General features: G+C 32.5%; 1 protein-coding gene across 1 annotated transcript; it reads right to left on the bottom strand.

The window, feature by feature from the left end:
• On the bottom strand, nt 1-24,044 carry LOC140438090 (fatty acyl-CoA reductase wat-like). Its single transcript, XM_072527803.1, has 8 exons — nt 23,816-24,044; nt 15,932-16,054; nt 13,446-13,717; nt 11,684-11,793; nt 9,686-9,878; nt 7,157-7,405; nt 4,269-4,526; nt 1-263 (listed from the first exon to the last, which is right to left on the bottom strand). Exons 1-8 carry the CDS (start codon nt 24,002-24,004, stop codon nt 161-163), a joined length of 1,497 nt encoding a protein of 498 aa, XP_072383904.1. The 5' UTR covers nt 24,005-24,044; the 3' UTR covers nt 1-160.
• Between the last annotated feature and the right edge of the window lie 2,062 nt (nt 24,045-26,106).

The following is a 26,106-nucleotide window of genomic DNA, read 5'->3' as shown; positions in this document are numbered from 1 at the left end:
TGATTATTATCAATATAGCGAAAAATATTTGATTATGTTACATAGCATTAAAGATAAAACAAATAGTATAAAATTAAGCGTAGCTTATTATATTTATAGTAAATAAATAAAATATTTTGATTAATTTAGTAATAATCACAAACAATAAATATTTTTGGTGTTACTTTTTCTTTCGAAAACAAAGTCTAGCTAGAGTTTTGTATATTGGAATAGTGGCCAGCCCAAATAAGGTATATTTGAGTGTATAGTGCAGCAGAGTTAACCTAAAACAGAGCAAAATATTTATTGTAAGCCTTTTTTATATTTAAAAAGAAAAAGAAAATATATTAAACTTAGTAAGTTTGCAGTCTTGGGCAAATATCGTCTTATGAGGCATAGCATGTGCAAAAAACTCCAATTTTAAAAACCATGGACTATATTGCATATCAATTATTGAAGTACAATATTACCGGCGAACATATACAGGGTGGTCCTTAACTAATTGTACAAACAGAAACCGTAGATTCTACACTTTAAAATATTTCGATCCAAGCCAACTTGTTTTAATAAAATGTTGATATTAAGAAAGATACAGGGTGTTAAACTGGAAATTTAAAATTTAATTTTTCACTATAACTTTTACGTTTGTAAATATTTTTGAACAAAAATTTACAGTTGGATGCCCTTGAGTAGGATAAATTATAATTTTATACATACTTTAATGTAACTAATAGAGGGCGCCACATATGACACATGTGTGGCATAAATTTGCGTTTAACTTTTTTGATCTTTAAGTTAGCTCTATTTGTGTTAAAAAATATTAAAGATACATTATTTTTACAACGAAAAGGTATACTGGTTAGTAACCTGAAAATTCAACCGTTTTCGAGATAATCGCATTTTATAAGTCAGCTGCATAATAATTCTTAGTTTGATATTTGTGCGGTAAATCACTGAATACCTGTAGATAAGCATAATTCATAGTTTATTCTTATTAAAACAACTCAAAGATGATAACGTAACATTACAAAATGCTTTGTTATGGGTGCTAAATGTCTTATTGGTGAAAAGATCCTTCATCTTCTTCTTTAGGTACCGCGTATTCAGACGTTGGCCGTCATCATGTTTCTATAATGGCGTTGTATTACTTTTTCTCTATTGTAAAATGCTGAAAACCCAAAATATGTGGTATATGCAAGATGGTACACCACCACATTCTAGAGAGAGGGCAGTTAGAACATACTTAAATATAACTTTTCTGAACGTTGGATTGGTCATGGTAGTTATATTAGTTGGCAGGGTGGTGAGATATTGATATAATTATTTAATTCATAAAAAATTCGAAAAGAATATTTATTATTCATTACGTAAATTGTTTACTCATTTTTATTAGGACAAATAGAAACTAGAGCACAGGTATTGAATAACACATATGTGTCTTGTTTCATAATACTTTTGCTACAAATATATATTTGCTACAAAAGACTCAGCATTTTTACAAATACATCATCATTGGCCTAATAACCGATATTGTTATAAATATAGTAAACACACAAGCAATTTAGTTCAGCATAATATTAGTTCGTTAGTAAATCATAATAGTCCATTTGTTCGAGATGTAATTATAGTTACTCGTAAGCTGTAACGTAATCATATAAATAAGTAGTGTCATCGATAGGTTATTCTGTGTATATATAAGTAACCTCTTAGTAAATAACCTCTGCGACAAATAAGATGTAGTTCCATAATATACCATAAGATTTGGATATGTATCCAAAAGAATATATTCATCCATTATACATTATAGCCACCACGTAGCCCAAAATTTAATCCGCTTGATTTTGGTGTATGGGGAGCATTAAAACAACGTGTCTATAAGAATTCCATAAACATATGCAACCAAGTATGGGAAGAAATAAATACTGCAGCAGTTTCTTTAGAACTAATGATGCTATTTAATATGAGACGATCTTTTATGAAATATATTGACAAATGAATTAAAGAAAATGGTGGACATATAGAACACTTACTTTGACAAAAAGTTATGTTATTTAATTTAACTAGGTATTTCTTAATTTGGTTTGTAAATAAAACGTTTTGATTATGACTTTAATTTAACATAAAACGTAAAATGTTTGATGTAAAATCTTATTATTCTATTATTTTGTCAAATCCTATTATTAATTATCCCGGTTATATATTTATTTTATTTAATAATATTTAATAACTTTAGTTAAAGGTATTTTATATCAAAATTCAGAAGTATTAATGTTTTTGTCTATTTTTTCTTCGTTGTCTGGAGTAATTGCCTTCAATCAGAATTATGCAGCCGACTTTTAAAATGCGATTATCTCGAAAACTGTTGAGTTTTGAAGTTATTAATAGGTATATTTTTTTTTGTTAAAATAATGTATCTTTAATATTTTTTGTCACAAATACAGATAACTTAAAGAGCAAAAAAGTTAGGTGCAAATTTATAACACACATGTGGCATATGTGGCGCCCTCTATCAGTTACATCAAAGTGTGCATCAAATTATAAATTCTCATATTTAAAAGTACCCAGTTGTAAATTTTTGTACATAAATCTTTACAAACATAAAAGTTATAGCGAAAAATAAAATTCTAAATTTGCACTTTAATACCCTGTATCTTTCTTAATATCAACATTTTATTAAAGCAATTTGGCTTAAATCGTAATATTTTAAAGTGTAGAATCTACAGTTTCTTTTTGTACAATTACTTAAGGACCACCCTGTATATGTAGTTTACCAAGGTACGCTAAAGACAAAAGGCTGGAATGAGTTACTCAGATGTATGCAAATTTTACTTATGCAGGTTAAAAGTCTTTAAAGTTAGTTAAAAGATGGATGGATGGATAAAAGGTAATATGGCAGCGAATCCCAGAGTTATACTTATCAAAATGTTAAAGGAATTTTAGGTTTTAATAATATCGTTAGTAAAATTTTTAATGACTGCCTCAAAAGGACAAAGTTTCTATAAACCTATTGCAATTTTAAGGCATTCTTACATAATTAGCTTTCTTGAATTTATAGTTTACATTTGTATAGAGTATCTTAAAACACACCACATCATATACGAGGATAATTCGTAAAATCTGGCAATTCTGCCTTGTGAATTAACTCACCCACTCTTTCATACCGATACTCTCCCACTGCATTACGTAGTGTAGGCCTAGCAGCCTTCGAAGATGAAGCACTCGGTCACTGTTACCGTCAGATGCGAAATTCATGCTGTGAAATACGTTTTTTAAATGCAAATCGAATTTCACCTATTAACATTTATCGTCAGTTTATGGGGAAAAGTGCATATCTGTTCAATATATTCACAAATGGTGTAGACAATTCAATGATTACTGAACGCAAATTCACGATAAAAATCGAAGTGGAAGGCCTTCAGTTTAAAACAAAATTGTCGAAAAAATTAAGAAAAAATTTTGCTTAAAGATATGTTTATCATTAACGATCTTGCTGTGCGTATTCCTGACACTTCCCATACCACAATTCATAAGATATTAACAAAAAAATTAGGTTCTCACAAAGTGTGCGCGCGTTGGGTACCGCAACTCGAGTGTACCCAGCAGTTTTTGTAACAATGTAAAGACAACAAGGAAGACTTTTTGGATTCCATTGTTACAGTTGACTAAACATGGCTGTTTCACTTTACACCAGACACCAACTCGTAAATAGCGTCACTCACAAGTGTAAATTAACGCACTCTGCTGGTAAAGCCATCGCAACCGTCTTTTGAGACAGGAAGGGCCTACGGTTAATGGATATTTTGCCTCATGCAACAACAGTTAACTCTGACAGATATTGTGAGACACTAAATACTCTGTCCAGTGTTGTGGCTTTTCCATGAAACCATTCGACCTCATGTCTCACATCAAACTGAACAACAGTTGAAATATTTTGGCTAGATCATTGTACGCCACCCCCCTACAGTCCGGACCTAGCACCAAGTGATTATGATTATGCTTCAGTACCGATGATGAAGTCAAGGAAGGTCTTACTCAAGGAAGTTAGTCGATTTTTTAAAACTTTGGCGCTAAAATTGTATAACATGGGGATAGAAACGTTTGAGCATAATTTGCAAAAGTGTTTGGACAGAAAGGGCAATTATGTATAAAAATAGCGTAAGTTTTATAAGCTTTAAAATGATCTATAATACTAAGAATCAAAATAAAGCTGTCTATTTTTAAAATTCATGGAAACCTTATTTTACGAATGGCCTCGTATTATATACTAAAGTATTTTTTTTATGTTTTACCTCTGGTATCGTTGCCTGTGTAATTTAGCTTTCGCCATGTCTTCTTTTAGGATATATTTTTTCAGTCCGAGCATCATGTTTTTCATATAATTATTAAAATCCACTGAATTGACGTTAAAATTAAAAATTTCCTTCTCTTCCTTACTGATATTCGACCACAATGTTAAAACGTTGTCGTTATGGATGTCCCATTCATGAAGAAGGAAGTAACTCAAAATATCAGATGTCTTTTCGATTTTTGTATATACGCTTTTCATTCTAAAAAAATAATGTATAAAATATATAGATTTTTAAATAATCCATGTACATACGATTATGGAAATTCAAATTTAATCTAAATTTAAATGCAGTTAACTACTGATTCTATAAAATACAATAAATTTGGCAAACCAAACAATCAGTTAATTTAATCAGTATATCATTCAAAATATCTTAATTGCAGATGCCTAATTGTAAATCAGATGTTTAAATTTATTCTAAGGGTTCTTTTTGGAATTTGGAAATGCCTTTGCCTTTTAATAGTGTTCAATAAATACAACAGAACAAGCAATCCAAATTTACAAGTAAATGTTAGATGTTAGAAAATTGATAGAAAAACATTATGATTAAAACTGGAAGAGTTTTGAATAATTAAGATATTTTAAACACATTTTAGAACGACACAACTTAGGAAAACATTCACCTGCAGATGAAGTTCATAAATAATTAGTTTACTTTTTACAAAAATACTAGTAAAATAAACAGATTCCCCTGTTTTCCTATTTATCGACACGATATAAATAAATATAAATAGTCACAAAAACAAATAAAAATTTTTTAGGCTTTTGTATGAATTTCTTAAGCTAGGCATTCACGTTCCGACTTGCCGTCCCACTTAGTGGGACTACTAGTTGGATATTCGTCTCCACTCATGCTCCGACTTTCTATCCAACTAGCTATCCAACTTCAGTTCTAGTTTGTTTTCACGACAGTGTACATCGCTTAACCAAAAAATGTATCGAGTAAACACTACGCAAAATATAATTAGGAAGAGGAAAATGGTCGAAGTTTTAAGGCGTATGAAAAGAGAACGTGAACTCACAGAAATTATCAAGAAGCGTAACACGTCTTATCTTGGACACATATTTAGATACGACAAGTATAACTTCCTTTAGCTATTATTATAGAAGGGAAAAGGGAAGGGAAAGGAATTAACTATTATAGAAGGGAAAATAGAAGGCAGACGCGGCCTGGGAGACGACAAATGACCTGGCTGCGCAACATCAAAGATTGGACAGGATTAGACTTTCAAAGTTTAATAAGGAAAGCCCAAAATAGGGAAGACTTTGCAGAGGTCATCGCCAACCTTCGCTAAGAGGACGGCACATAAAAAAGAAGAAGAAAATGGCACCATTGTGCTTGTTATCCTTATCATTAAAAAAAAGAAGAAAAGATGTTGGATGAAGAAATTATTTGTTGATCGTGTGAACTATTGTGAGACGAAATTGCTCAATGTCATTGATGATGATGATTACAAAAACTATCTCAAAATGGACAACTTCACTTTTTCGCTGTTGCTGGAAAAAGTTGGTCTACTCATTTCCAAAAAAGATTCCGTCATGCGTGAATATGTCAGTACTGAACAACGCCTTGTAGCAACTTTACGCTTTCGGTCCACTGGAAGGTCATTTTAAGATCCGAAGTTCAACTGTAAAATATCTCCACAACTACTGAAAAAGGTAATACCAGAAACTTACAGGGCTATAATAATTTTTCGTGCAATTGAAAGTTATTTTCTATTATTTATTTGCGAACTAGGGTCTTTGCTCAGCGATGTCGGACAGACAGCATCAATTGAGATTTTGTTTGGAGCTGATGTTGTAAACAAATTGTATACAGGGAGGCAATATCAGTTACAAAGTGATCTTGTAGTCAATTTACTATTTTAATTGGGAATAAGCTACAATATGAGTTAGAAATTAAATGTGATTGACCTTTGGACTTCCACTTCGGAAATCGTTATCAAAATATTCCGAAGTTGAAGTCGAGACGTCAAATAAATTTAATTTCTAACTAATATTCAGGCTTATTTCCAATTAAAATAGTAAATTTGCATAAGATGCCACAAGAAAATAACTTCAGAACAATATAACGAAACAGTTACTTCTAATTTCTGTACAACTACAGAAATAGATCCGAAATAGATCTACAGAAAGGAAAATGATTTATCCTAACAAAAAGCAGATGATGATGAAGAATCGTGTATTTTAATAGGAGTAATTTTACGGGAAGCCTACGTTCCGTAGTGGACAAATATAGGTTAATTGATAACTTTCGCGCAATTGAAAGTTTATTTTGTATTAAATATTTGCGAACTAGGGATCTTTGCGTAAAGTAGTTCATAGAAATCTCACACGTAACAGGTGCCGAAGGTCAACTGACTCAGGAAATTTTCGATCCCACCTGTTATCCGACTTCCAACTTCACAATTCACGCTCCCACTTCGTCGCCAGTCGGAAGTCGGACCTTTAAATCGTCCCTCTAGATGTTCCGACTCGTACCACTAGTTGTCCAACTAATCCAAGCAGCCCACTCTCGATCCGATTTCAGATCCAACTGCGGAAGTTGGACCACTAGTCGGACTAAAAATCGGAACGTGAATGGCCTGTTTTACAGATATTCGAAGTAATTTATTATGAAGCCTATTTCTTTTAATTTGTGAAAATTTTTTGTTTGTGTCTTGGTTGTATAGTAATTTTAGAAGGCTATGGGGCGTAAAAAAATAAGGATCATTCATGGAGATACAAAATATCCTATCTCCTAATTTGAAACAACAAATAAATTTTCATTGCAATCGGTTCAGTAATAACTAATTTAAATACAATTTCAAGGCATACAGCAAAACTTACCTTGCTTTTCTAGCCGAAAGTACTAAAATTGTGTCGATAATATATGCAGGTATCGTATGAAGAATAAATTTCAACATCAAGTAGTAATACCTATTTTCTGCTAGGATTAAAAACTGATGCCACATTGCTTTCTTGAATGGTAAATAATCTAGGCCGCTACAATTCGTATACTGACCGCTAGCTAAAAATAGTTTCGTGTTTTTTGCAGAAAAGTTCAAAACAGGAGGAACATTTTCTTTGGATATATCCCTAAAAACAAATTTTATTTTTTTTAATTTTTTTTATTTTAAATTAAAGTTTCTCGGCAAATATACGCCATTGACACTGGTACAAAATTTATAACAATATGTTTATGTTTACATACATATATAATCTGTTTATATACAAGTTGGGATACATTAACAACATCTTAATATAATTACACTAAGTAGTAAATGTGACAATCTTTTAGGAAACAAATTATGGCACTCTACATGTTTCTAGAACCGAGTAGATCACTTAAATTATTTTGAAAGTTGTAGTAGTCTGTTTGAGGTTTGTAGTGGACACATTCTAGTAATATGTGCTGGAATGTTAAGGACTCATTACAGTGTTCACAGCGAGGATGGTTTTCAGAAAACATCAGATATCCATGAGTAAGACAAGTGTGACCTATTCTAAGCCTTGTAATAATAATAATATTGTCTTTTCTGCTCATTTAAGGCATGGTGATGGAGGTAACAGTTAGCTGAATTGTGCCCGTGTGTTTGCCAAGTACTTAGTACGTTGTTCTTGATAGTGGCCTTTAGGTCTTGGTGAAGTTATATCTTTTCCATGTTTTGCTGCATGATCAGTGTTCTCATTTTCATCGATATCAACATGGGATGGTATCCAGGTGATAGTTACTGAAACACCATTTTTTGACTGCTGTTGGCAGATACTGTGGATGCACTGTACAATGGGATGTATGGAGTATATATTTCTGATTGAGTCAATTGCGGAGAAAGAATCGGTGCATATTGCTAATGATTTCTCATTAACAATGGGCGAGTCTAATGCCTTGAGTATTTCGGTTATTACAGTTCGGCTGTGTGTATACTGCATCTGGGAGAAAGCCGATATAATGCTACTATTGTATTTGAGGTACTGACGGCACAGCTGACGGCCTGTTCTTCTTTGGAGGCATCTGTGTAGAGAATTTTGTCATAACGCTGTGTCTGTATAAGTTCCTCAAATGTTTGTACCAAGAGAGTTCTGGGCGTTTTTTCTTCTTTGTATCGGTTTAAGCTGGTAAGGACAGTAGGTAGCTTTTTGGTCCACTAGGGAATTCTGGACGTAGGTAATGGAGTTGTGAGGTTTAGGTCTGTGACTTTTAGCAAAGTAAAAACAAATTTGTATAGTTTACAAGTGGTGTATCTATTTCGAAAATCAAAATTTTTGTAGATACTTTCAATAATAAAATCATTTCAAACATCAGATTATTTAGCGAAATGATTTTAAATTATTTTAGTATGCATACTTTTTTTTTAAATATCTAGCAGAAGATTTTTCTACTATCTTTCCTTCATCCTAACCACTGTTTCTTTAGGATAAGTGGAAGATATTCCAATATCACTTTATTCAGTTAAAAGTAAGTTTGCAATTTTCAAACGTAAAGATTTATTAGGTTTGGTATTAATTGTAGACTATCTAAAATTTTAAGGTTGTGATCTAATTAATGGCATTCTATAATTAAATAGTTTTATTAGCTTCTTCGCAAATGTTAATTCGTTTATTTACTTATGCATTTATTATTTATTAATTTTAATGACCTTGTTAGATAGAATTAGCCTTAGTGTAATTTTTTGTATATTAGAGAATAATATTTATTTGCCAACAATTCAGATGGCATGTGCCAAGGAGAACAAATGTTGCTAAAAAGGAATATTGTATTATATTTATTCTTAATGAGAAATAAAAAGACACTATTGCTTGATTGATTGATTATATTTTACTTATGCATGATATTAACTAAAGTATTCTGAACCCCTCTGCCAGTCTGTACGGGGCTAGAAAATGTATACCATATGTTTCTGAAGTTACTTCCTGGTCTTCAAAGGGTGTTTGCCATCTTGCAGATTCTTTCAAAGATCTCTTCCAAAATCTTCTAAAGAATTTGACCTATCTGTGTTGACCAGGTATAATCTAGTAGCCTGGTTTGTATGTGTGCTGTGCTTTATTTTCTTCATTAGGCAATGTCCAAATGCAAACGTACTTAAACATAATATATTCTTAGTAGAGTATACTTGGAAGCAGAAAAGCATACGATACTTTTCATTTCTTGTTTTCTTTCCAGATCCAACCATTATTTTGCTCAGATTTTCCTGCATCGTACATTTTCACCTTCCCCTTATAACTATGTTTAAAGGAGGGAGGCACACTGGGGCCTTCATAACTATTGTTGGTGTCCCATAAAGTCCCTGTGATTTTAAAGCAAGCAAGTCTTTGCTCTAGCACCAATACATACAAACAAATGTAAATATACAGTAATCTATTTTAATACTATCTTACCATTTTCTGGACACATCCCACGCAAAGCATAATATAGCATTTATACACATATCTCCAGGAACAGTATGGTTTCTTGAATTAGAATTGGCTCTTATTACTCTTAGAAGGCCACAGTGCGACGAGAGCAATATACCAAGTGGGCCGTACAAGTTATCAGACCATCCTGGAAATGGCTCCCAAACGGTGGAAGTGACTAAAATATATTTAAATACATAATATATTATTACATTTTCCAAATGTGAATAAATGGATTTCTTCCGGATAGTGGTGAACTATGGTATTATTACATCCTAGGAGAGTCTTCTTATGTCTGATATACTTTAGTTTTTATTAAAACTAAGACCTTTGTATTGTGGTCTGATGATGGGGCATGATGACCGAAACCGGTAGCCTACAATTTTATTATAATAAAAACTACCTAAGATAGTGAGTATTGACTATCTCGTATACACTAGTATTAAGGACTCACATTGGCAACCTTTTTATCATTTGAGTACTATTCAGAGTTGTAGGGTCCGTGATAAGTCGAGATGGTACTTGTATGAAAGATATACAAATGAAAATAACACCGGAAAAAACAAGCCACGAAAGCACTCCATGGAATGATAAGGAACAACATTCTAACAAAAAAAAAAAGAAAAAAAGGATCTTTCAGAGCATATTGACGAAAATTACCCTATATAGAGTAAAAGTATGACCAATGATAACATCAATACAAAGTAAAATAAGAACAGTTGAACTTGAATTTACGAAAAAATATCTATAAATCGCCAGAGCGGATATATTAAAAATGGAGTAAGTGTGGAACAAAATGAATTAGACTAAAGTTAGAAAACGGAGCTCTGCAGTGGTACGGGCATGTACAAAGAATGCTTTGATAGATAGAGTCCTTAAAGAAGGTGGCTGGAAAAATAAAGTACTGTGGAAAACGAAAACTGTAAACTAACTCATAATAAGAAGAAGCCGAAAAAGAAACCAAAAAAATTATATGCCTTAAACATTAATTGAAAATATGAAAATAAGCACGCAACCACAAACCCTACAACCACTCGTTATAGAAAATGACGTCATCGAAGCAGTGAACGAATTTGTATACCTGGGAGCGCTCCTTAACACTGAAAATAATACTACCGCAGAGACAAAGCGCAGATTTTGCATGACCAACAGATGCTATTTTGGGCTCAATCTTCTTCTTAAATCCACAATTATATAGAGAAATACAAAAACAAAGCTCTACAAAACAATAATACGCCCAGTCCTAACATGGTTCAAAGACCTGAACTCTAACAAAAAATATTGAAAACATCTTAGGATGTTTCGAAAGAAAAGAAGAAAAAGGCAAATCTATGGAGTACTGAATGACAATGGAGTGTGGAGAAGACGTACTTCAAAACTTTATAGAATATACCAGGAACCTGATATCCTAAAACACATTGAGATAGTACGTCTGAGGTGGACGGAGCATGTAATGCGAATAGAACAAAATGACCCAGCTAGAAAAACGCTTCTTGATAGACCCATTGGTCAGAGAATATAGGAAGACCCAGAATAAGGCTCCCTTGATAACATCAATAAAAACATGAGAAATATGGAAATACGACAAAGCCAGAATGATGGTGATGATAAAAATTGAAAAGTACTATATATGGGGTCTAGCATTCAATAGAAAGAAAATCGAATAATTGTACATTAAAGAGCATCAGAAAAGTTCTCATATTCGACGACAGAACCATGATATAGTACGATGACAAATATCTATCGCATGATGGCAATATCTTAGAGGATATATGAAACTATAGTGAAAAGAATAACTCTATACAGCTGTGAGGTATGGCCATACTGCTATAGCCATAGTGAGAAGTATTACTCAGTACAGCTGTGAGATATGATAACAAGGTAAATATACAAATAGAATAAGCATAGAAGAGGATCTATGGAAGTCGGAAAAAGGTGAAGAACATTACAAACTGACATGTAGTAGTAGTAGTTATTACTTACCAATGGCAGGTCTAAACACTCCTACAGGCAAATGTTTTCCCTTAGAAAAAACTATGTTTTCAGCTATGGCTTTCGTATAAACATAAGTATTTGGCCATTTCCCTATTAGCCTGAAAGATTAAGCAAATTTTTTAATGTTGCATCACATATATAGATCTAAAGTATGCCATTTCATATTTATAAACAGGGACCAAAAGATTAAATAAGTTCGAAGAGACTGGCAGAGCTTGTTGAAATATTAGATGTGTTTTACTGCTAGTATACTTTGCATCGACTGTGTAATGTTTGTAAATTAGTATATATAGTTACGAATATTTATCGTAATATTTCAATAATTTTCGTAATATTTATCCCACATATAAAAAATTCCCCTGGCGAAAAGGAAGAAGTAGCTTAAGAACATTCAAGATGACATCGAAAATTCATGAAATTTCTAATGAAGTTTGAACGTCAGAAAATATATATAAACAGATGATTTTGACAGTTTGTAACAGTAGTATTTTGAGTTTTGAAGTTTATAGTTGTAAGGCTATTAAAGTATTGTAATCATCGAGTTAGATTCTAACTCGATGATTGTAATATTGTTGGTGTTTAATAAAGTTATTTTCAAGAAGCTTAACAATATATTCGTGTATACATCTGTTATATTTCAATAGCAGTATCTCTAATAATTTTTTATCCATATTCTTCCAAACTCTATGTTCCAGAAATGAACATATTGTTTTAAAAGATAAAATAAAAATGTAATTCTTTAGACTTTTCTTAGTGTAGAATTACTAATAGTCACTCATTGGCGCCTCACCCTCTTAAATATTTTCTCACACCTAAATAAAATAGGAGTAATCTTCACGCATCAAGTAGTGTTTTATCAGTTTATTTTCACACGTCGCCATGTAGGCATTGAATTTTTAAACACTCTCAATTCACGTATTAAATATTTCTCTCCGCCGAAATGGGGCATTTTTCTCATACATACGGTTTTCTATTACGTGTTATAAAGAAAGACATTTTTGATATTGTATAGTATGCTACGGCCGTGTTGTGCCTCTCTACTCTAAAAAGATTTAATTATAAATCGATAAACTTAAAAGTGATTTTATTTCTCTGGAGCTATATTTGCTCATATTAAGAATCCTTATCCTTCAACGGTCACTGAAGAACCAAACCTATTTAGGTACATCCATTCACAAGTCCTTTGAAGTAAGGCTTAGAATCAAAAGATTTCCAACCCTCGAATGTAGGTAGCCAAGGCTCCCTCACTCTATTTGGACTTTTTTCACGTTCTAGCATATTTTTTCTACTGTGAATATATCTTCTAAACATTACAAATGTTTCAGGTAATTTGGATTTTAAACACCAATAATTCATGAGGTATATCTTCTTTCTAATTCTTCAGTCTAGTTAGAGTTCTATGGAAAAAACTTACCATGAAAACGGAATATAATATCAAAAATATAGGCAAAAATAATTGGAAATTGTGGTCTATTCCCCCCAAATCAAATATTTTATCTAGTGTATGACAGCATTTCATACAACATAAAGCAACATTTATCAAAAGTACAGTTATGTATAAATTAAAATTGTAGATATTCATAAGAAATAAGAAAAACCCTCAGTATTAGAATTAAAAATAAAGAATCTAATTGAAGAATATATGAACATAATGTACAAACATAACTAAGAAAAACAATTAAAGAAAATCAGATAACTAAATAAATGGAGAATTACTTAGTTAATTCATAAAACAAATTTTTAGACTTACTTTCCACTAATACTATTAAACATCTCTGGATTCATTTCTTCGCTCATTTGTATAAGCAACTCCGGCTTAATTGGTGTTTCATAAAACTTCTCCTCGATGACTTTCTCGTAACAATTGGAAAAAGCAGTCGATACCTGGACAAATGCCTGTATTTGTTCAGATTCATTGATAAGTTCTAATAGTTCCATAGTGCCTCGAACGTTCGTAATGACCGCATCTTGGAGTTTCAGGTCCATATTTAAAGTTGCTCCACAATGAAAAACTATGTTTATCTAGAAAATTTTAATATAACTTACGATTTATGTATAAGTAGATTCTATAAATCTTTTTTGATGAAAAGAAGGCTCATAACAAAGTCTTGCTGTTAATCCTAATATACCTTTTCCCATTTTGTCAATGAATACATATAAAATGTTCCCAATCGGTCTAAGACCTTAAGATTTTTCAAACTGTCTCAATAGCAACAAATATTTATGGCAATTCTACAGCAAGATCTATAAAGTGCTAAAAATAAGAACTTGGTATATAAAAAGGAATTATGAAGAAAGTTCCCTACAAACTCTTCTAGAAACACTGAATGACTTATATACAAATTTTAACGCTGCAGTTAACGTAATGGATTAAAGAAGAAATGGGCTTGTCTATATTTTCAATAAGGCATTTCCTTTAATTACAAAAGTCAAAACATCACAAACTCTGGACTACCAAAGGTATCCGCATATCAGCCAAGAAGATTTGAAAAACAGCGTTTCCAACGTTTTAAGAGGTCCACATGGTTTTAAGTAAAAATTAAACAGCCAAGTTTTGAAAAATACATACTGTTGTCATCAGGATAACCTGAAGTCCAATTCGATGTTTTACCTTCCTAAGATTTGTCCAGTTTCCATCTCATAGGGTCAAATCCAACCATTTGAAGTTGTGTGGACAGTATGTTTATTTGTTATCCAATTCCAAAGTAATAAAGTTTCTTAATAACTTAAAAAAACATTTATTCACGACCCAGCTCTCCAACCAAAACACGAGTAGCCGTTCGCAAACGTTTCAGCTTATTTGCTTACCCTATCTCCAGCACTGGCTCAATCTGGCTGAAATCTGAGTTTATTGCACTTCCAAAAATACCAGATGTCAAAAAATACGAAAATTACCGTACTATAAGCTTCATTAATCATCTCCTAAAATTGTTCCTCAAGATAATTCATAAGAGAATCTACAAGCTGTGTAAAAGTAAAATTTTCCCCAACCAGTTCGGGTTGACAAATTCTGTTGGTACTAGAGATGCTTTATTCTCAGTACAAGTCTTATTCCAGATATGCAGAGACAGCACGTCAAGATGATACAAATACTAAAAGAGCAGAAATTAACAACCAAGATCTGAAAATAATGAGAAATCTTTACTAGAATCAGAGAGCAAATTTGAGAGTTGAAGGTAAACACAGTGACTATGTGAAAATCATGCGTGGAGTGAGGCAAGGCTGTATTTTCTATCCTCTAATCTTCAATCTGTACTCTGAAAAATATTTATCGAAGCTTTGCACGAAACTAAAAAGGTATTCTACTAAATGGTTACCGGCTAAACAACATCAGACATGTAGATGACACCATAGTATTTGCGGACAACTTAGAAGACCTACAAGTTCTTAAGAATAAAATTACAGTCAACAATATTGACTCAATATAAACGTTAAAAAGACAAAGCTTATGATAATTAGCAAGAAAAGGATAACAGAAGGTCACCTCTACGTCAAACAATCCCCTGTAGAAAGAGGGAAGCACTACAACTACCTCGGCACCATAATAAATAAAGAATGGAACAACAACCAGGAGATTAGAGCACGCATCGGAAAAGCTAGATCCATCTTCAATCGGATGGAGGCCTTCTTCAGGATTCACAACCTCTCTCTTGATACAAAAGTAAGAATGCTGCGATTCTATGTCTTCTCTATCCTTTTTTATGGTATTGAATCGTGGACCTTGAACGAAGATATGTGCAGAAAACTGGAAGCATTTGAGATGTGGCTATAGCGAAGAATACTTAAGATCCCGTGAACTGACCAAGTCACAAATGAGGAGGTCCTCAGAAAAATGAATAAGAACCGAGAAGTACTGACCATCATCAAATCTGGAAATTCTTCGGACATATTATGCGAAATGAATCCAGATATGCTCTTCTTCAAGCCATCCTGCAAGGAAAAATATTTGGAAAACGAGGTAAAGGAAGAATAAGAACATCTTGGTTAAAGAACCTAGAATCTGGTTCAATACAACATCTGTGCAGCTTTTCCGCGCTGCTGTAGATAAGATAAAGATTGCCATGATGATCTCCAATATTCGTAACGGATAGGCACATCAAGAAGAAGAAGATCTCCAGCCCAGTAATTGTTCAGTACACCCTTTCAATCCCTTATTAAACAATTATATATTGTTATAAATGAAACCCAGTGTGGTAGGCAAATAAAAATTGCTACAGCGTGTAAATAATTACTTACTTTATTTTTAATAAGAGTTCTGTTTTCTTCACTAAGTCCCAACTGTTTCTTTGTCAAATTTCCATCAAGAACGTGTATTTTTTGAAAGTTCCTGGAATTAGCATGCCTTACTTTGGCTAGTACCTAAAAAAGCAAAAAATACAATTTTTTTTAAAGAGCTGTGGAAAATGTGGAAAACAGTGTAATTAAAGGAGACTATAAAATTGATTGATGACACTAATGAATACGAAAATATTTTTTACAAGATCAGACCTTGGTCTAGAAATCAGAATTCGAATGATTAGATGTTACGTTTTCTCCGTTTTGCAGTATAGCTGTAAAAGTTAGACAATGGACTCTGAAACAGAAAAAAAAATAGATGCTTTTGAAAGGTATATAAACAGACGGGTGCTGAGAATTTTAAGAATACAAAAAGTTACTAATGGTAAGGTACTTCGACGTATGAGTAAACAAAAAGAAGTATTCAGGATAATCAAAGAGAGGAAAATGCAATACTTGGATCATGTGTTGAGAGGTGAAAGATATGAATTACTCCGAATTAAATTAAAAGTAAAGTGCAGGGCATAAGATCAGTTACTCGACGCCAGAACTTGTGGCTAATAGACCTGAGGAGATGGTTTGATTGCTCATCCATAGAAATCTTTTGTGCAGCAGTTTCCAAAGCTATATTTTCGAATATTTTTAATAACGAATGTCTGCAATATGATTTACCACTGATTTTTCCTAAATTACGTCATTATTAATCGACATTTCCAATTGACTAAAAAAGGGTATTTAATTGTTTTGAAGCAACTATGATATTTTTCATAAAATAAAAACTTGTTAAAAACACGATGAGATTTTGAATGAACGCTCGTTAAAAATTTCATCGTGTTTTCACGAAGTGAATTTATTTTTCTATTTATTTTATCATCAGCATATTTAAAACGTATATTTCTCAATTCTCTCCAAAGCTAATATATAATTTAAAAATAAACTATATCATAAAGTGGATTTCTATTACATTCAGCTTTTATTAGTCGATATCCAGTAGATAAAATGATATAAAACTCGATAAAAGAATGGATATTTATTTACAGTGTGATAACGATGATTATATTTTCAATGTCTTATGGTAGCTTAAATAGGTTTATAAGTTCATTATTAATTCAAAAGCAACCTCGAAAAATTGTGAGTTGTAATAAGTTGTGTCGGAATTTTGTAGCGTCTATCTAATAATTTTTTACACGATTATTTTTTAAGATAGCAGTTTATCAATAGGATTTAACAGTTTTATAGTGAGTCATTGTGTAAATTAGATTTATTGACCACACCAAGGAAGAATCCTTAAAGCAAATTATTCTTCTAACTGTACCCTACAGGACAATTTAGTTGGAAACTTTTCCCATCAATAATATATTCATTCTCGTAAATAATATGAAAAATTAGAAAGACGGGTTAATTTTGTTTTTAAAGATGGATTTTCATTACAGAATACCAATTTGACAGATTAATATTAAATTCAGAATTTGATATCATGGAATGCCTACAAGATCAAGGCTATGAACATTTACAGGTTAAGATCATTAATTTTATTATTCATATATTAATCATATGATATAAACTTAGTAAAAGGCAGCGAATTACTAATAATATTGATGATGAAGAGACGTCTTATCGACGACTTTTTTTTTGAAACTTTTGATATTATGATTATTCAAAATAACAAAAAAAAATAACCCAGATATAATAGCACCTTTGAATAACTTGCAAAGCTATGTAGACAAAAATTTGACACAGTAAAGTTAAACACTGAATTGACAAATATTTATAATGATCCAGATTACATTTTAAAAAAGAAGTATTGCATCAATATTTAAGGTCTTAAGAGCTGAATAATGCATTCTCGGAAGCTTTTAAATTAGCAAACCCATTTTTAACAATTCCAGCTATAAGTCCATCATCATCATCATTTGGCTCTACAACTCTATGTGAGTCTTTGCCGCGTTTACTATTTCCCTTCATTGCTATCGGTCCTGAGCAGTTATTTCCCATTGCTGTATTTCCATTTTGCGTAGATCACTGGCTACTGCATCCTTTCTTTCCAGTATTAGTAATTTTTTCGTTTCCCGCTGGTTCAGAGTCCATGTCTCGCTTCCATATGTTATTGTGAGACGAATTATTGTCTTGTACACTCTTATTTTTGATTTAAGTATGGTCATTAATGAGTAATATGCCCTGTTTCCTGCAATGATCCTGGCTGCCCTGACGACTTCAAAGTTGTATTCATTGATTGTTACGTTTTGTCTAACTGTTGGTTTTGGGTTCTTCGTAACCACCATGTACTTGGTCTTGTCCTCGTTGACCTTCAGACCAACTCCCTTGGCTCCGTTTTCGAATAGGGTGAAAACTTCTTTTGTATCTCTGGTGGATTGTGCGTTAAAAGAAATTTTTCAGCAATGAAGCGGATTAAAACATTCTTCTTCTTCTCGTAGCACTTGAACCCGGAGTGAGTTTTGGCTGACTCCACAACTTGCTTCCATCTTGAACGGTCGTCCATAATAGTTAGGTCAGTGGGTAGCCCCATTGTTCTTAGATTTGACCATATATTGTCAGTCCATCGCATTCGTGGACGTCTTGAGGGCTTTCTTCCTGTGGGGGCTTCCTCCCATATTAACTTGGCAAGGCGGTTATTAGGGAGTCTATGGACATGGCCAGCCCATCTTAGACCTTGGGATGTAATCTCTTGGACTATATCGCTCGCTCTATACATCTGCTTGACCTTATCATGTGTTTTCATTCCGTATTGGTTGCTATTAATGTCGTGATAAGGCCCAAAGATTCTTCTGAGGATTTTCCTCTCGAGACATCTAAGTTTTCTTTCAGTTTCTTTGGTCAGGGTCCACGTCTCACACCCATACATGAGAACCGGTCTAATTACCGTTTTATATATTCTAATCTTTGAGGTTCATGCTAGGCTTTTAGATTTAATAGTATTGTGGAGGCTGTACATACATCTATTTGCTGCCTGAATTCTTCCTTTAATCTCTTCCGCAATATCGTTATCTGCAGTGATTCTTGCTCCGAGATATTTAAAGCTCTCCACTCTTTCAAAGTTATGGATTAAAACATACTAAAGAAATACCCAACTGCAAAATAGAAAGTCGACACTTTCTTTAATTTCCATTGGCAAATAATTTTTAAATGGATTATTGACAAAACTCTCTTCCTACGATTCTGTTATTAACATTTTTGCAAATATAGGAAATCGTCGAATTGACTTAAAATATTCATTCGTTTATATGGTATACATTTTCTCAATTGCCTGATAAACTCTTTATATTGATCCTGCATTTTTAGGATACTATTGTCTAGCAATAAAACAATATATTATTCTGTAGTTTAAAACTGAGTTTTATTTGTATAACGTAACAAACTATTTTTTAATGCAAAATATCAGTAAATGTCCTTTAAAATTAGCAATACATGTTTCTGGGTAGCGAATAAATAAAAAATATAATATTTGTGTAAAAATGTCTATAAATTACACCTGAATTCACCTGAAACGAGAAAGGGGAGTTTTAGTCTGTGCAAATTTTGTACCATTAGCTGCTGAAATCTTTGGTTCTCTATATAGTGACCTTCACGAGTATGTGGCATCTGTTGCTATGAATCAGTATAGACAATTCTACAAGTTATCAAATCAACTCTTGCTTGAAAGATGTTGCTGTTGGTTACTTTTTGGTAAATTATATGGGCGTTGACAATAGCTTACCCTAGAAAGAGCTGAATTGCTATTTTACAAAACGATTTTACTGATTCTCCTAATGCTGTAGAAAAAGACTAACATCAAATGAGTAATTAGCTAAATGAAATGCAACACTATCCGGAACTGACTTATTTTCAGTTTTATCATTACCACACTAAATTTTTAAATCATAGGTATAACCTCCATCCAAATATCGTTTTTATATCTTGAAACCGAACTTATGTCTCTTGTTTTTGATATACTGCCTAAATAATAGTCGGCTCCTAAACAAAACTACAGTTTCTTTAATGCAGAGTTCTTTCTCCCGGCACTACCTTTTTTTTGAAAATTTGATATCAGCTTTTCCAATAGGGGATATAGTATTTTCATTGTCACTAAAGTGTAAATTAACATAGGACACTTTGGAACACACGAACACAACTTTGGCAATCTTTGCAATCTCATCCAGAGAGCTTTTGGACCGTAATCACGTATATCCAACTTCTGATGTGCATATCGATTGGTGTCTTGCACAATCTACTCAATAATATCGTCATTCACAAATAGTTAAAAGCAGTTTAGGGGTTTTTTATAATACATCTCAAAAAACTGTGATACCCGAGTCTTGAATACTGCATGTAATATTTTTCAAGATCTGACCATCTACATTCTTTTAAATCAAGGGTGTCTTATGATTAGTTACATTAATAATGTTCTTAAGTTTTGTGATGTTGAAGGTAAATTTTATAAATTACTGTTTCGTTTTGGTCGTTTGCTTTCCGGAACACCTTCATTTGACAAAGATCTACTCATTTCATTATTACTGCTCAACTCAAAATTTTTATCCCTAACACTGTCATTACTTAAAATAACTCTTCCACCAGCTTTTACAAACGCTTCTGCTTGTTTTCATATGACATATTGAGAACCGATAAGACACACTGTACTACCTCTCCCACTAACAACCAACTAATCAGTAACACGTAGTGCGTTCGTTTAGCGAATGTTACTTATAACAATGTAAAAAATAAACAAGTTACATGTTCATTCTTGCCTTATACTATGGTTCCATGAATCCGAAAGTTCTTTGTGGCCACGAGATGCACACGTGCTTCTCATTAAAAATATTTCTCAAAAATAATAAAAATGTAAGATTTTGTACTCAAACTGAAGAATAACCATTTAAAATGCATAAACTAATACTGTAAATGTGTTTAGTATTTTAGCCCACTTAACTTTTTTTTCTATGCATTGTGGCGTTCAACGTGTTAATCATATAAAAATCTAATTTTTAACTTTACTATGCCATACATAAACAGTTTTAGTAGACCAGCCTAGTATTACGGTCAAATACAAGTCACTAATCTTAAGAAAGAAATTGATCTTAAGAAAAACAACTGAGAAAATTGTAAAAAAAATTGAAAAAAAACATCTACAAAAGAGTATAATGCAGAATCTAGAATAACAGTTAAAATTGGTCACAAAGATATACTGGATATATTGCGAATATTCCTAAAGAGAAGAGAACATTCAAATGGATCATCCAGAAACATGGAACCCAAAAGAACTAGTAGAATAATTCTCCAGAATCAGGCAAGAAAATAAAAAAAATATAAGAGAAAAAAGAAACAACGTAGCCAAACACTGATGATATGCTTACATAAGAAAGAGCAACTATTATCAAAAAAAAACAAGAAGAAAAAACGAATTTGAAAAAAGCTGCAATGTCAAAATAATTAGAGACGATATTGGCATTTTAGAAATTATATTTTAACAGAAAAGCAGCAGGTAAAGACGGGATACCAAACAAAATATGAAATATTGTGGAGCAGCAATGACAGAATAATTAATGACATTATACAATAAAACTATAAAACACAACAAAATACCGGAAGAATGAAAAACAAGCGAACTAATTATTTTACTATTCAAAAAAGGAGAAAAAAAAAAGAGCAAGAAAACTCCATAGGTATAAACTTGGTAAATACTACGCTAAAACTTACAACTAATATTCTACAAGTGCTAATAAATCAGAGGATAAGTTTAGCAGATGAACAGGGTTTTCGGAGTGGAAGATCGTGCACAGGTGCAATATTCGTTTGGAAGATCGTGTACAGATGCAATATTCGTTATAAAGCAAATTAAAGAGAAATCACTAGAGTATAATAGACCAGCATTTCTGTGTCTGATTGACCTAAAGAAAGCGTTTTGAGAGAAAAAGACTCAAAGATGTAATCCATCTTCTGTATAACAGAAAACTTTCCCTAAATATTATAAAAACTATCGAAAGCATCTACCAAAACAACAAAATGGAAGTCAGAATAGATGAACAACTTACAGAACCTATTGAAATAGACAGAGAAATAAGACAACAGGGACTCATTGAGCCCTATGCTCTTCAATTTGATCATGGATGAAATCATCAAAAGTCTTAACAAAGGAAGAGGACACAGAATGTGAAACAAAGAAATCAAATACTCTGTTACACAGACGACGCAATATTGATAGCTCAAAATAGTCTGCAAAGACTGGTTCGCAGATTTAACATAAGAGCAAAAGAATTTAATATGACAATCACATCTCAGAAAACTAAAACAATAGTAGTCAGCAAAGAACCAACCAGATGTAAAATAGAAATTGATGACATCAGTATTGAACAAGTAATGGAAATAAAATACCTGGGAATTACACTGTCCAGCTTTGGAGACCTGGGCAAAGAAGTAATAGATCAAGTACAAAAAGCAAATAGACTGGCAAGATGCCTTAATAACACTATATGGCGAAACAGACACACTAACACTGAGATGAAGTCAAGAATTTATAAAGCCAGTGTAAGGCCAATAATGGCATATGCCTCAGAAACAAGACATGATACAGCCACAACGCAAAGATTACTAGAAACGGCAGAGATGAAAGTACTGAAAAAAATTACAGGAAATGCGCTAAAAGATCGAAAGGGAAGTGAAGACATTAGAAGAAAATGTAACGTACACTGTATAAATGAATGGACACAAAATAGAAAAACAGAATGCAATAACCACACAAGAAGAATGGAGGAGACCTGTGACGTCAAAATAGCAAGAGATAAGGCACCAATTGGCAGAAGTAGCGAACGACCAATGTGGTGACAACTTTTCATAGAGGTATTAATCAGCCAATGAACAAGCAGAATTGCTTATAAAGAGGAAGAAGAAGAAAAAAAATATTGTAAGACAAAAAAAAACAAAACAAAAGGATAGTGAAAAAAAAACGAATATCGTTACAAGATCTAAGGAAATGGCAGGTTTTTATTTTAAAACAACTCTTTGAAATAGATTTTTTTCAATTAAGAGTGGTTAAAATAATTATAAATCTCTATAACAAAGATAACTCGTGAAGAAATTAGAGTCAGATGAGACTATAGTTCACAACATGGACTATACGGAACAAATAACTGAAATTTATAAAAAATCCATAACCCAGTAGCACAGATATGGATAAAGTAGTTAATGTTAGAGTAATGTAATATTAACCATCTGAATTATCATTATAATGAAGAAATATTAAATTATTTTACAGAATAATAACTGTCTCTGTTTATGTGGTTTACATTATAGTAATACACAATAGAGAGAGACTCCAAAAACAAATAACGATTCGTTTTACCGTTCGATGCATATTTCGACAAACATATTAAACAAAAGGTTTTTGACAATTATATACTCCTATACGCTCGTTCGACGTTGGAAATTTGTACGGAAGTGAATCGGTAAAATCATTACATATGTAAGATACAGGTAAGATAGAGGCAGAAGATATATTTTCTCTCTCTTTCTCCCTTGAGAATAAAAATGTTCCTTTTGTAAATATATTTAATATTTATTAATATTATTATTATTTTTCCATTCTGTTCAGATTTGTCTTGAGGCTCGTTAGACATGTTAAATTATAAATTAAGACTTGTAAATATCTCAAGAAAGTTCAAATGTGTGCTTATATACACAACAAAGAACAATTAAATTTTGTATCTGTCAAATAGAATAATAAATAGGTTAAATAGAACAATAAAAAACCTTTTGCCTTTAAATGTTCCATTACGATATTTTGTTGATATAAATTTGCTGTTTCACGAATAAATATCCTTTGAGCAATATTTTTTAATAAATTATAGTACTTACAGGTTCTTCAAGAAGGTTTCTCAATCGCTCTTCCGGCGATAGTCCTTTCTTCGGTTTGACTATAAGATATATTCCATCGACCTCACAAGTTCTTAACAGCTTCTCGATGATCAACTTCCCCAAGAATCCTGTCCCGCCAGTAAGGAGAATGTTTTTATTTTTATAAAATGACCTCACGTCACTGTACATCGTATTGAACTAGGGGATTGAAACTTGAGAATTGCCCTCCCCAGGGTATAACTGCGGTGAATGATACGATTATAGATTTGATTAAATATTTAGATGGAGAAAAGGATGGTTGTGACGTGGAAAATGAAACTGAAACTTCAACCACGCCATCAATACCGAATACAGTATGTCCTGTTTTACTCCCTTATAAATGAAATTTCTTTTAAAAATAGATTTATCATATCATTACTAGTGATTATAAATTGAAAAATTAATTATTCGATTAAAAACATTTGAAAATATTTAACGGCGTAGATTAATAATTAGAACATTTTTTATACCACTTTACTGAAAATTTATGTTTTTATTAAAATATTGATGGAATCGGTCATTTCTGAAACAACAAGTTGTAGTTTTGAGTAAATCACAAAAAACTGTTTTAAAGCGCTGTAAGGAAAACTGCTTTAAAATTAATTGTTGCAATAATGTTTCACTATTCTGTACATTATACATGTTTCGAGTTTGCTCCGCTGCTTGTATGCCCAGTAATACTGAAGGTAGGCTTTCGGTCCATCGAATATTTTCATGGCATCGAATTGCTGCTTTTAATTGTCGATGAAATCTTTCCACCATGCCATTTGTTTGAGGGTGATAGGCGGTTGTTCTTAAATGGATAGTTCCAGTTAATTTGCAGATTGATTTAAAGAGATGTGATTAGATCTTGATTGGGCATTGGGAAAGCTTCCGACCAACGCGTGAAATGGTCGACACACGTTAAACAGTATCCGTTTTCTTCAGAAATCGGTATCACTATAATGTCTATGTAAACATGTTCGAATCGGCTGGAAGGTGGTAGGAAACTTCCAGTCGGCGAAACAATGTGGCGCGATATTTTTGACTTTTGGCACTGTAGACACGCTCGAGTCCATTTTCTCACATCTGATTTGATTGAAGGCCAAACATATCGCTGTGTGATCATCTTCACACAACTGTTGATTCCAGGATGTACTAGATTATGCATGGTGCTAAAAATTGTCATTCGGAGTGGTTTCGGTACAAATGATCTAGCTGTAGATGTTGCTACGTCACAGTACAAACTAACTTTTTGTTCCGGAAACTGTATTTTCTTTAATTGCACCGATGTTTTCTCTCTTAAGTATGTTTTTAGTTCTGGGTCTGTTTCTTGTGCGAGAGCTAAGTAGTGCTTCTCTTTCCCTGTATAATGTAAAGTCTTAGTGGGAAAACTCCCAATATGAGTATTAATCTGTTCTACTAAATTTTCAGACTTAGCATTCCCTGAAACATTTTTTTCACGTTTTCCTAGTTGTGCTTTTCTTTGTACAAGAAGCTAAGAAATTCTTCGAATTCTTTCATGGCTTACAGTGTGAATTCCCATAAAAGCTGTTTTGCAAACAATAATTTTGCCACCCCAGCCCGTCACGGAGTAACTAATAATATATGTTTTATTCTTTGGATTTCCATTTCGAGGTAGTTTATTTTTTAATTCACACTTTCCCATAAGCCCTTGTAGATATGAATCTTGTGTATTGTTGATAAGAATGCTTCTGAATTTGGCAAGTATTTCAGCTCTTACATCCGCATTAACTTTTTCAAAGCACTTCAAGCGACAACTACAAAAAATATATAATAATTATACGCTTTAAGACTATCTTAACCGTAAAACTGTAACCTCTTTTGGATGTTGCTAGAAAGGTCACAATGGAGACACTGTGGACAACAGCCAGACGGTTGGTGGAGAGCGAGTCGTGGGTTCGAAACTAGCTTTTGGAACGAAGAATGAGTCCAACGGACGAAATAAGTAAAGATAGGACAGGATAAGATATATTAAAAAAGATACCAAAATAAACAAAAAGATAGATGGGTAAAATTACCAAAGATAAGATAAGATAGAAAAAGGGCGCCACTTAACTTTTTGGGGTTCAAGGGGAAAGTTAAGAAACCTAAGAAACAAAAACTGATATGGAAAGATATTTAGGTTCTGAGACCAAATCCAAGAAAAGATATCAACAGTTAATTATTAAATAAATTTTGTCAACACACTATATAAACAAAAAATAAATATATTAGGTGAAGTCCGTCCACCTACTTACCTACAAAACTTA

Source organism: Diabrotica undecimpunctata, chromosome 4, assembly GCF_040954645.1.
Source record: "Diabrotica undecimpunctata isolate CICGRU chromosome 4, icDiaUnde3, whole genome shotgun sequence".
Taxonomy (NCBI): Eukaryota; Metazoa; Arthropoda; class Insecta; order Coleoptera; family Chrysomelidae; genus Diabrotica; species Diabrotica undecimpunctata.
The sequence above is the reverse complement of the archived record's forward strand: the minus strand, read 5'-3'. Positions and strand labels throughout refer to the sequence as shown.

Coding starts and splice junctions, on each gene's coding strand:
- LOC140438090 (XM_072527803.1), bottom strand. CDS start 24,004: ATGTACAGTGACGTGAGGTCATTTTATAAAAATAAAAACATTCTCCTT. Junction 11,794..13,445: donor TTTAATAGTATTAGTGGAAA/GTAAGTCTAAAA, acceptor TTAATCTTTCAG/GCTAATAGGGAAATGGCCAA. Junction 9,879..11,683: donor AGTGTTTAGACCTGCCATTG/GTAAGTAATAAC, acceptor AATATATTTTAG/TCACTTCCACCGTTTGGGAG.